General features: G+C 39.2%; 1 protein-coding gene across 7 annotated transcripts in view; it reads right to left on the bottom strand.

The window, feature by feature from the left end:
• The window catches only part of CadN (neural cadherin), a 452,548-nt gene that overhangs the window by 361,882 nt on the left and 77,521 nt on the right, over positions 1–13,145 (bottom strand). For 5 of the 7 annotated variants that reach the window (XM_069501134.1, XM_069501127.1, XM_069501155.1 and 2 more), the window contains 7 exons: positions 9,550–9,766; positions 9,006–9,174; positions 7,001–7,851; positions 6,697–6,888; positions 4,680–4,870; positions 1,213–1,402; positions 769–951 (listed from right to left, as the gene is read on the bottom strand). In XM_069501134.1, coding sequence (XP_069357235.1) covers positions 769–951; positions 1,213–1,402; positions 4,680–4,870; positions 6,697–6,888; positions 7,001–7,851; positions 9,006–9,174; positions 9,550–9,766 — 1,993 coding nt within the window. Of the gene's footprint in view, positions 1–768; positions 952–1,212; positions 1,403–4,679; positions 4,871–4,971; positions 5,163–6,696; positions 6,889–7,000; positions 7,852–9,005; positions 9,175–9,549; positions 9,767–13,145 lie in introns of all 7 variants that reach the window. The other 2 variants (XM_069501144.1, XM_069501129.1) reach the window with 1 other exon arrangement.

Genomic DNA, 13,145 nt, shown 5'->3' with positions numbered 1-13,145 from the left:
ACAGCTAAATGGTTTGGCGATACAGTTTTGTCGTTAAGATCAACTAGCCACGACGGAAGCCAGTGAGGCTTCCGTCGTGGCTAGTTGCGTCCAGACCAGACCTGAGCTGCTTTAGAAATTATAAATTCCCAAATTGATTCAGTTGAGATGAATACGGGAACACCCTCTTATGTAAGACCTCAGCGCTCATCACTGCATCAGGGAGTTCTTCAAAATGTTTTTATTAACCTTTCGATAAACATTAAGTTCTGCATATATTAAGAGTTTAATTTTCCTACAACGGCATCCCGCCTGACTAGCGAAATATAGTAAGTACCTACTTGAATACTTGATACTCCTACCATGAGTAACTAGTTTTCATTGACATTTTTCACCCGGTTTTATATTCCAACAAACTGGTCTGATTATTTCAAAAGTATTGTGTCGCTCGCTTCCCTATCAGCTGAGTGGGACTCATGATAAACCAAATACGGGTCATCGAATGCCCCGGAAAGGGGCAATAATTGATTAATGAAAAATAATTTCCGCGTCGCTTAAATACGTGAGTATAAGCGAACAATCTTTACTTATAATGGAAATCACTCACAATAGTTTAAACGCGAAATTAGTAGTCGTAACTAATTCATTTACTTGATTATTTGGGAACATCTCACCCTGCCGAAAACCTTGACCTGTGGCACTGGAGCTAGTTCACTCACCCCCTTGTGATTTGTTTTGATTTATTGTTTCTATAAAAAGATATATTGATTATGAGCAATTCAGACTCACTTGATTATTCGGGAACGTTCCATCTTTGTCGATAGCGTTGACCTGCGTCACTTTGGTGCCGATAGGTTCTCCTTCGAGCACGGTCTCTTGCTCTCGTTCAGTGAAAAGTGGTATCTCATCGTTGACGTCTTCCAACATGATATAGACTGTAGCTTCTGAAGCCAATTGCTGAGCTCCGTTATTCTGTGTAACAAGATATTTTTTTCAGTACTTACTCTCTAGGTTAATCATCTCAGAAAATGATTTTAAGTATGTAGGTAAATCTCCAATATTATAAACAGGAAATGGCGCAAAAGGCCAAAGCAAATTTTGAGTAGGTAGATGTTTGATAAATTTTGTAAAGAAGCCTTTCTGCGTTGCATAGGCATGGCAAAACAAAACCTCCTCAAAATTACCAAAGGCATCTCCGGACAGAACATTACAATTAAAAATTAGTTACATTACCTCCACTCGAATTGTAAGATTGTATTCTTTAATACTTTCATAATCCAACGGATGATTGACTTTAATATCGGCCCAAGTAAACCCATTGTCAGCTCTTTGTTGTAAATAGAACGTATGGAACTTATTTGTTTGTGCTGTCGAACCGGGCATTAGCCGGTAAAATACTGTCGGGTTGTTCTCAATTCCAGAGCTGAAAACCCCAAAACACAATATAGATATCGATCATACAATAAATTGACTAATCATCTACTAGGACATTACGACATCGAATGCGAAGATGCATTAACCGAAATGATTTCATGATAATAAGGGCAGAAGCGTAACCAGGAAAAACAAGGTAGTGCGCGTTAATTTTTCTCAAACAATCGGATGGAGCTAAACATCAAAATTGATTTTAATCATAATTACCATAACATTTCACCGCGATTAATAGCCTCATCTGGTGACAGAAGGGCTGGCTCATTTTTTGCGCAACGGATCAGCCTGGCTGTCCAGCGCGGAAATGCAGCCAGTATTCTTGGCACCATTCCACGCGGTCATGATTTATATAGTAATTAGATAAGGCTAGCTTTAAGTTTTATTGTAATATTTAAAAAAAAATTGATTAACGATTTTAATGATGACTACAGGAAAATTTTAACGTTTTAAATATAGGTGGGTACTATCCGATACATTATATAGTTTACTTTAATTTAACATCATAGATTAATTTTATTATTGGTCTTGCTATGGGTGTAATAAATAAAACTAAGATACCTACGTACTATACTACGCTACGCATATCAAAACGTCATGTCAACAATATTTTTATGGATATTTCAACGAGAGTATAACATAGTTACTACATTTTAGGACACTCGATTTAATTTATTGAAACTGCATAAATGTGTCAACATTCTGACTTAACAGATTTTTTAATGGTAATTAAAACTTAGTGGTAAATATTATGTAGGTACTTACAGAGGAGAAATATTACTATTATTCAAAAACTTTGATCATCAATATAATATTATATTTTCACACCATCCTTAATACATATTACAGTCCGCGACAGGTTGAGATACCAATCGGGGTATGAGGCGGGGGGACGCTCCGCACACCTAAACGTCACCCGTGCGGGTGTGCGGGAGGTTCCCTCCCCGACCGCCATATCGACCTGTCGCGTACTATATCTAAAAACGCACATTACTATAGGGTTAAACTACCTGTTACTGAACCTGGTTACGCCTTTGCAGACAAGGGGATGGACATTGGACATACGGGTACTAAATTTTCTATTATCTTTAACGATATGAATAAAAAACGATATTTTAAAAAAAATTGGTAGGTACTACTAGAACATTCAGTGATGAGTATGCATTTAAAAATGATGTGTAAGTAAACACCATTATCCTTTTTAACATCAAAACTTTAAAATTGACTAAAACCCGATGCCAAAATTAGTCTATTTATTGTGACCGGAAAAAAAATCATATTAGACGGTGTACCATGAGACAGAAAAAATTCCAACAAAAATTATGTTCTGTCGTCTGATTTTGGTAGACTTTTTTCCCAAGTATCGACATTTCCACCAAGTTTTGCAAAAACCCGTTCACAGGTATTTTATTGGAATTTATTCTTATTCAGTGGACTTTTAACTAGGTACATAAATAATTGACCCATTTTGAAAGACAATAATATGAATAACCGCAATAAATAGGCTATTTTTAAATAATATTATTTTTTGTATTAAAGATATAATAGACATTTTATGATACCTAATTAATAAATTTAGTAAACTTTGACAGTACCTAATTCTCATTATCAAAGCTACTTTAGTTAAGTATATTATATACTTCATATTATGTAGAATTAAGTTTTGCCAAATATGACACAGCAATAAAAAGGTAACCTGTCAAGATTTAATAATTTATTTACTAATCTATTAAAGATAATGGAATGTAGGTTAAAAAATATAGTGAGTTAGTATGGGTTTCCTCTTTCCATAATCATGTGAGTTTGAAAAGTGTGGTTTAGGACGAACAGATAGACAATAGAGATGTGAACCATCGACCAAAATTCCACGTGACAGGTGATGCAACATGTGGCCCGTTGTAAATTTTCGATGCACATACATAAACTTTCTTATTAGGTTACCACAATATGGTTACTACTTTATTTTTATTTGAGTATACTTACCGATGCTTGAAAAGGTCTAAAAAAATTTTTTATTACGAATCCAGCCTTAGTGAATTATTTATTCTGTTAAAGAACCTATACTTAAGAAATGCTATTAATAAAAACTACCACTTATGGTAAACCATACCACTTATCGAAACTTTAAAAAGCATAGAGCTATGATAAAATACGTAATTTTGTCAGAACCGTCTGTAGTAATAACTTACCACAAGAATACTTGCCTATCTAATTCTGCCCGTATTGATTTTATTTGATTAAAAATTCATAGATATTATAAATCAAATGAATTTAAATTAAAGTATTAATCTTCTTCTTAATTTAATGATTTAATTTCATTTTTGTCTATAAATAATTGTTTTGATAAAACACCGTCAAAATAGCTCATTTTATGTGAACACTATCCTAACTCTATTTGATGCAAACAATAATAAGTACTTAATTATTCATTTTTAGAGCTTTTATGGTTCTCTAATAATGTCTACACGTCTGTATTTCAAGCACTAAAAATAATTAAAGTAAAAATGAAACACCTAAAACCTACAATAATATTATCTACTGTACGTTTAAATATCATGCTTACACATAATCTCGTAGTTGTAGAAATCTAAAACTTCGATTTAAAAGTTAGAAACTTGAGAACGATCCATAATGCATTTTATATGCCTCAGCCTACATGCAAAATATAATGGACACAGAGTTGTTCATTTTTTAATTTTACCTACAATTCGTTCGTAGCCAATTTAATTTCATTACATACTCAAAAATATTTACATATCTAACATAAAATATCAAAATTAAAACTAAGAGGTAAGTAGATAATAATATAAATATTTTTGAGTACTTAGGTAAATAATGATTTAATAACCCTGTGATCCCATTCCACGTAAGCAGTGAGCCCACTAAATGCACGCTTGTGATTCTCATAAGTCCGCATGTGTACGTGGCGATGCTAATGCAATTCACGGACATAAACATTACATCGTACTGAAATCACCATGTGAGAGGCAAATAATAACGATGGTTGAAGACGCTCGCAGCACTCCCGCCCTGGCCATACCTGCCGACTAATTGTCAAAATCAACGCCTCGTTTCTAATTAGATGGCCTCTATTTTAGGTAAAATAAACATTAATCTGATGCTTCAAAGTTTTTTCATATCAGAGAATATAAATTGGCAATGGATTCGACAGTGACAAGCAGTCGCGCACGCAGGAGAGCAGAGGCCGCGGCGCCGCACGTTGCGTGCAGGGGGCTGCGTGCGGTGCCCGTGCCGAACAGTTACACACGCACCTTGCTTTAACGGACACCACTTTGGCACCCACGGGCAAATTCTCTCGAATGTAGATCGGGCCGTACACCGTGTGGTCCCACACGGGGGGATTGTTCGCGCGATCCACTACGTCTATCTGGACCTCCACGGTTCGGGACAAGGGCGGGAAGCCCTTGTCTTGAGCCATAGCCTCCAACTTGTACGTTTCTCGCTAGCGGGGAAAGAGTCGATGGAAAAAGACAAAACCACGTCGTTAGTAGTGTTAAGGAGTAGGGGCGGCGGGCCGGGAAGCCCGCTGCGCCTTATACCAACCTGGCTTTCACACTGGTCACTACGGTACCCACTGTGACATTCTCTTTGATGTGAACGGGGCCATACGTGGTCATGTCCCAGATGGGAGGCTTATTGTTCCTGTCTACCACGTCTAACTCAACGTCCACGTCTGCGGAGGAGGGCGGGTCGCCTCTGTCGGAGGCGCGCACGCGCAGGCGGTACCTGTCCCGCTACAGATACACGGGTCAGAGGTCAGCGGGGACAAAAAAACATAACACAACTCAAATATAAACATATAAGTACTCATTGCTAATAAATAATTAAAACAATTAAAAAATAAATCGAATCATAGACCACTCTCATAATATCTATTATGAATCGGTAGTAATTTTAATAATTGTATTTCTCGAACATAGCTCCCATCCGTCACGCACACATTCAGTAAGCCGAACTAAAACCAGAGAAGAAGTTGCTGAGATACACTAATAAATTGAAATCCACTCACGACGTCCGCTTCCATGCAGAGGCATCATTCGCGCTAACTTACAGTACTTTTCTTGTCGCAGCCGATGTAAAAGGGTGCAAGAAAATAAATTGGAAATAATACGTTTTCGGTATTATACATTTCCGGTCTGTACAATAGGGAAAAAGACAAACTGTACATTATTTATACTTTTTACAATAATTTAACTAAACTAATTTAAAAAATTAAAGTAAATTAACATAAAGCAGGCAAATGCATGCAGCTCTGCATACAAGACATGGCGGAAAGGTCAGGTTGTCGTAAGAAGTTTTTAGTGACCTCGTAATGACTACAAATAAACGACACTCATTGTAATGAATATATTACAAACGATGGACGTTACGGTTTACTGTACAAATTGGGTTTGAGAACGTTGCCCCTTTCACAGAAGGAATAATGTCACAACTGGTCAGATGGCCAAATTGCCTCGCCGGCAACCTGACCATCTCAGTTTACAACTATTTTTAAGAAATCTAATATAAGTACTGGAATCCTGTAAAAAATTCATAATTATGTGATTATACTATTAAAATGATATCATGTAGTATGAGTAGTCGTCTGCGGCTGCCGAGAAACGCCAACGGGCCGGGTTCGAACCGCCCGGGAGTGAGAGCACTCCGCAAATAATATCAGAGATTAGTAACAAAACATGTACATACATAATATAATACTGGTAGGTATGTTTAAAGCGTAAGCTTCTCAAATCAACCGATTAAATTACAGTAAAATAAATTTTAAAACTAGTCAGTGCGAAATATACAGAAGTGCTGTTACGGAAACTGTACATGTTTTAGAACTAAACATACTTCTCAACAGTGAAATATTTACAGCAGTATCACTTCGGTCATAGGTAATATACACAGGTTGTATTTATCGGTAAGATAGTCAATGCAAGACGGTGCTGCGGAAATAAATGTTAACGAAGATTGAGTGCTGAGCCGGCGCTGGCGGCAACTGAAAGTAATCGTGCTGAAGAAGAACAAGCGCCGGCGCCGACGCCCCGCGCGTTCGATGGACAACTACTCCTCACAGCCAGGATTGCTCCCTCCACAGCAATATACAGCAGCGATAATTTAGAACTATTTACAGTAAACAAACTTAAAGTAGGTGCCAATTGAATCCTAAGGCCTGTAGGTAGCATTCATCCACCAAACTTCATAATATAGTTGATCCCTTTCACACATCGCTCTTGCCACATTTCACTCTTGTTATCGTGTATAAAGGTTAAAAAGCATACTTACGTCTAGAGGTTTCTTTAAAACGATCCAGCCTGATTCAGGTTGGATCTCAAAGTATTCTATATCTGCCGGGTTGTAGGGGGCGCTTAATGTATAAACTATAGCCCCATTATTATCGGCATCCTCGTCAGATGCCGACACTCTCAATATGTTTGTGCCTATACTGGCATCTTGTTTAACATTCTCCACATATTTCTGTAAGACACGGGACGGACTTAATTATAGCGTTTTGTAGGAACAGTATGATCATGCTTTGTATTTGAAACATGCACGTTTATGCTAGTCTACTATTTACATATCCACTTACTTGTCTATCAAACAGCGGGGGATTGTCATTTACGTCAGTGATTTCAACTGTAAACGAACATACTCCTTCCAGCGATGGCTCTCCCTGATCAGTAGCTTTTACAGTTACGGATACAAATTTTCCGTCATCACCTTCTCTGTCGAACACTTTATTTGTCGATACTTCGCCGGTCTCTTCGTCTACTGTGAACTTTGTACCTTTTTGATTAGGTTGCTGTACTATAGAATATTTCACCTGTCCATTTACGCCTTTATCTTCGTCGGTAGCGTGAACTTTTATAACCGGACTACCATTTGGAGCCCCTTCTTCAACTTTCGGGAAATATGTAGGACAATCTTTAAATATCGGTTTGTTGTCGTTAACGTCAGTGATAAAAACTACTACTACTGCTGTTGAAGTATGTATTGTGGCATCTCCGTTAACGCAACACGCGCCATCATCCAGCGCAGTTACATTAAGTTCATATTTATCTCTATCTAATGATATTGCCTTATTATGTAATCGAATGACACCGGTAATTTCTTCAATAACGAACTGTCCGGAACTAGTGCCTCCTCCCACAAAACCAAAGCGAACATTATCACCATCTTTGTCGGAAGCGACTACCGTTGTGACTAGCGTGTTCGGACCAGCATTTTCATCAACATTTGGTGTGTACACTTGTTGAGAGAACTTAGGTTCTTCGTCGTTTTTGTTTTTTGTATAAACTCTTACTGTAGCCGTTCCTGTTTTAGCTGGTTCGCCTTTGTCCTTAGCAGTAACAGAAAATTCGTAATAAGCATTATTATTGTCGGCGTCTAACTGCTTATTATTTGTGATGATACCGTTGGAGTCTACGCTGAAGTGGTCATCTGGAATATATAAATGCCATAGTATAATTGATTGGTTTGTTCTGATACATTAATCACTATCCATATTATAAACGCAAAAGTGTTTCTTTCTTGGTTTTTGAGACCCTGACTCGTTTGGATACTACTTGGTACCTACTATCTTGGACGAAGTGGTCAATTCGTCCAAGGATCCTATTGAATATGATGGCCTGGAGGCTATTGCCACGATACATTCGCTCATGAAGGTGACGAATTCAACCCACGTGCCTTTCTATACAAAAATTAATGCAGACGCCATCGTTCCCGCGCTTTAGACGTGACTTTTCGAAAGAATCCGTGAATCAAGTGAGATAGTATCCTGGTTGAACAGTGAAACAGGTCATAACCAAACATCAAGTGTTCCAAAAGCTAATCATTTTTTTTTACTTTTGTTGTATAGACACTTAATTTTATTTCACTTCATTTATTTACTTTATTTTGCGGTTCTTAAGTTCTTAAATTTTAAAGTACTTAGCTACGTTTCTATCGTAGAATATGAAGGTTTATCAATAATCTGAGGTTTCAATATTCGGCTGTACCTACCTATATATTTGAAATATATAGGTAGGCCGTTCAGCGAGGTAATAGCGCCAGTGTTTTGGGCACTATTTTTTTTATTTTTTTTATTCAGATACAAGTTAGCCCTTGACTGCAATCTCACCTGGTGGTAAGTGATGATGCAGTCTAAGATGATAGGGGGCTAACCTGAAAGGGGTATGGCAGTTTTTATTAAACCCATACCCCTTTGATTTCTACACGGCATCGCACCGGAACGCTAAATTGCTTGGCGGCACGGCTTTGCCGGTAGGGGGGTAACTAGCCACGGCCGAAGCCCCCCACCAGACCAAAATGACCATAAATGACATAATGAACAATGCCCATAAATGACCATTTGGACGGCGTATATTTGTTGTAAATATATAAAATTTTTAGTGATAAGTTTTTTTTTTAGTTTTTTCTGTATAATGGTCTAATCTGCTATTAATTAATATTGTGGCAAATAAACTCTTCATAAGAAAATAATAAAAAAATAAAAAAAAACTAATTTCATAATTTGCAATAAAAAAGTGTACCTACAAGTAATGTTTATATTTGAAATAATAAAAATTGATATTTACAGCTTAATCCAGTTTTACCTGAAACTAAATATTCAATTTCAGCGTTCTTCCCAGAGTCTGCATCCATGGCCTTCACTTTGAGGATACTGGTGCCCAGAGGGATATCCTCGTCAACGTTGTGAGCTTGGTAGTCGGGCAGCTCAAACTTTGGTGCGTTATCATTAACGTCTGTCACACGAATAGTTAGCTGAAATAAGAAAATATTGGAATATCAATGGTATATCTTATCTAAAGCAGCGTCATCACTTGCCACCAGGTCTGATTGCAGCCAAGCGCTGCTCTATAATATTAAGAAAAAAAACTGTTCAAAAACTCCAAGTCCCAACAAACTCAAAGTTAGGGAATACAGAGTGCAAACTTTATGAGTCTACTTGAGTGCACTTGTCCGTCCGTACGTCTGTCAGAGTCTTATAACTTCTGAATGACTCAACGTAATTAGATTCTAGGTCAACGGGAAGTACTCCGTATAGGTTTCTTGACAGACAGACAGACAACAAAGTGATCCTATAAGGGTTCCGTTTTTCCTTTTGAGGTACGAAACCCTAAAAGTACATTAACTTACTTCAACAGAGGTGGAGAATCCTCCGGAGTCCTCAGTAGCGGTAACGACCAAGGAGTAAACATGAGGTTGACGCAAATCTTCAAAATCCAACTCCTTTGCCAATTTTACTATCCCAGATGTCGGTCCAATGTTGAAAGTGCCGGCTCCCTGACCTTGCGCTTTCAGGGTGTACCGGATCTCCCGATCAGCAAATGATTTGGCTTTCACGGATATTATGCTGAAATGATACAATATTTTGCTCCAATATAAAATCGGAAAAAACTTCAAAAAAAACGTCGCGTCGCATAATAAACAAGGTGTTCCAGACCGATCCGTCCAGTAGTTTCAGCTATGCGTAGGACAGGACTTCTTTCATGAAAAGGACTTTATCTACTTACATAGTCTATATTAAGTAACGTAAATGTATTTGAGTATGCAAATTATTATCACACACATTTCGTTTTCGACGAAGTCAATTGTTTGGGTCACTCAGTAATTCGCTGAATAAAACGAGGTCACTAAAAGAGATCGAATGTGCATTTATCACATCTTATCATTTAGGTCGCAGCCTCTATTCCAGAGTAGGGAATGATTAGTATATTCTTAGGTCACGCCACCTCTCTTAATGAGCTTAGCTATATAAGCTGAGCGCGCGCGAGCACTGGGCTCATTTCGCTACTGATTTTTGTGCTGTATTCATCGTGGTCTGGTTTGAATTATGTTTTTCTTTATTACTGACTTTTACTTTTTGTGTCTTTCGTGTTAAATTTTGTTCCAATCATTAAAAGTTTGATAATTGTAAAAGTATTTGGTTTTGTGTTAATAAATTGTGTTTTTTTAAATTGAATTTTACTTTCGTACCTAAATTCAGAACTGGGATTCCTATTCAATAGCCCACTATAGTTAAAATTTAGTCACTGACAATCAGTTTGCTTAAATTGGAACAAAATTCTAACCTTTAAATTTTTGTTGTTTTTCTTGTACAATGTCGGATCGCGGGTATCGTAACCGCGATCGTAGCCGTGATGTGCCGTGATCAAACTCGAAGTTGTCGAAGCAGACCACGTTGATGTGAAACAGCAGGGCCTAGATGTAGGTCGCGAGATCACGCACTTAGTCGTGTTTTTATCCAAACGTTGCACTCAATACTGAATCAATACTCCGCGATCGAGAAAAACGTGTCGAGACTTGTCGAAAATAGTTTAACCTCTGTAGTAACTAAACGCGAGTGTAATATTAATCGTCTCGGTAACACTGTGACCGTTCAAACAGAATGCAACACTCCCGTTTCTGCACCTTTTTCCGAACAAGATGAAGTTACTGCAATTAAATCTTTAGAATCAAGTACCTATACCTTTGGCTTTATGGCTAAGCACGTATTGGCCACGTGGACGTATCCAGTTTAAATATTTTTGCCCCAATTTTTATTAAAAAAAAAAAGGGAAGTTTTATCAGTGTAAAAAATTTATGCCTACCCTACGTGTTTTGTGAATTAATAATGCAGTCGTCTAAATCTGGTAATCGATCTAAGCATAAAAGTAATTCACGTAAATTGCATAATGAACAAAGGCGTGCTAGTCGGTGTCGTTCAATCACCGATTCCCCAACGCCGGCGGCCCCGCCGCGGCGAACTGTTCCTAGGCTGCCGCTTTCTCAGCAGCAAGCTCAGATGCCGCAGCGCTGCTACACCGCAGGTCTGGGGAGACCTCTCTAAACCGCGTGGGCTCCATGGTTTCTAACGCAAATTGTGCGGTGTCGGTAATGACGGACAAAATAGTGAGTGCAATAATTAGTGAAATTAACCAGGTGAGATCTAACCATGTCTTTATTTTTGGTCTCGGTTTTTAATGATGTTAATGCATGGTGTAAAAAAAAAAAAAAAAAAAAAAGTTGATCATGTTCGTAACTTCAACCGATGGCATAGCCGCGAGGTAGTCTCGTGTATTGGAACTTGTACAAAAGGGTTTTGTTATGATCAGTCTTAGATCATTTTAAAACGGAATTTATTCCGCTGTGCCCACGAAAGGTTGATATTGAGATTAAGAACACGTCTATGTCGGTCCATTAGTCACTTCATGAAGTATCTCACCAAGATACCCGCAATTTAAATTTGCAGTTTAAGACTAGAAAGCGTAGTCTTAGTCATAGTACTTTCCAATCACGCTGTTTTCTGTGTGAAAATTAGGATCACAAAGTGTACCTACCTACTCTACGAAAAGTTAAAACTTATCGAAAATCTAAAACATCGACTTTGATGCAGTTCAGTGTTAGTTTTGTAAAAAGAGTAACCGTAATGTAGGTAGATGAGTTTTTGCTCAACAATTATTTTTGCCACGAGATACAAAAATTGAGCTTCCTGACATAAGATTAGAAATCAATCTTCATGTGGTGTTAGATCGTTGTATGAATAGGTAGACCTGTCGTAATAAGGACAGATGTACTAAACCAACTGGGAAATACTTATATTCGAACATGATTCGAACATAGTGCTCACATTTGTCTTTCCTTTCTCGAATGTTCCGACGCAATGCTGCGCCCTTGGCTGCGGGCTTTGGAATTCCGCATGAGAACGAGGCTTGCCATGCTCTGGCCTGGCAATGCGCTGGTGCTGCGGCACCGTGTCGCGCCGCTGCCGCGCCTTTCTGCGCTCTGCACGAGCGTGACGCTGCGCTGGCGTTGCTGCGCCGTGCCGCGCCGCCGCCGCGCCTTTCTGCGCTCTGCACGAGCGTGACGCTGCGCTGGCGTTGCTGCGCCGTGCCGCGCCGCCGCCGCGCGGCGCGCTGGTGGTACTGCGCTGCGTGCGCCGCTGTGGGCTATAGTGCCTCTCGCGAGCATGGGGCTCACTGGTGTCGCGGCACCAAACCGCGCATCCTGCTCCAAGCTTCGGCGCCCTTCGCAAACGTTGCAGCTCACTGGTATTGTGACACGATGCCGCGCGCATCGTGGGGCAACATAAGTGCTGCCGAGCCCTTGTACGAGCTGATTGGTGAGAATGTTCTTTTTTAAAGTTAGTGTCCATGATTTCGATAGGTACCTATGTGTTGTAGTAAATCACGTTACCTACGCATACCGTCTTGGACTTAAAGGTGTTTCGTATATTATGCGAGTCAGTGACGCACTGTAGTGCGTTCGTAAATAATGTAACGTGGGTAGATTCAACTCTTTTAGAAAATCTGATAATTCCCGTTACCGATTGTTTCCGATTTTGCCATTTTGATTAGATTCATTTGTTAGGGTCAGGCGAGGCCGAGTCTTTAAGACAAGGCCATAACGTAGGTAAAGTCCCTTGAGTACAACAAATCTGGCAATCTAAGATCTAGCTGGGTACTTTAGGCGCTACGTTGAGGAGTATGCTATCCAGACAGCCTCCCTTGCACGTCTGTCGGAAAAAGAGGTTCCTTTTCATTGAGGCCAGAGCAGGAAAAGGTATCTCAGGACATCACTCGGGGACTCACCACTGAGTCCAAGGTAGCAGTCTTGACAGATTTGCCAAACAGAGGTGCACACTGACTTCAGCAGCATCGGCTATGGCCCGGCGCTGAGGTGGATCCACAACGACGGCAAGAAGCGTGTGGTCGCCTGTTTTAGCAAGGTTTACCCAGGGTGCAGTGAGTAGG

This window comes from Maniola hyperantus, chromosome 1, assembly GCF_902806685.2.
Source record: "Maniola hyperantus chromosome 1, iAphHyp1.2, whole genome shotgun sequence".
Taxonomy (NCBI): Eukaryota; Metazoa; Arthropoda; class Insecta; order Lepidoptera; family Nymphalidae; genus Maniola; species Maniola hyperantus.
This window is presented reverse-complemented; position numbering and strand designations above follow the sequence as displayed.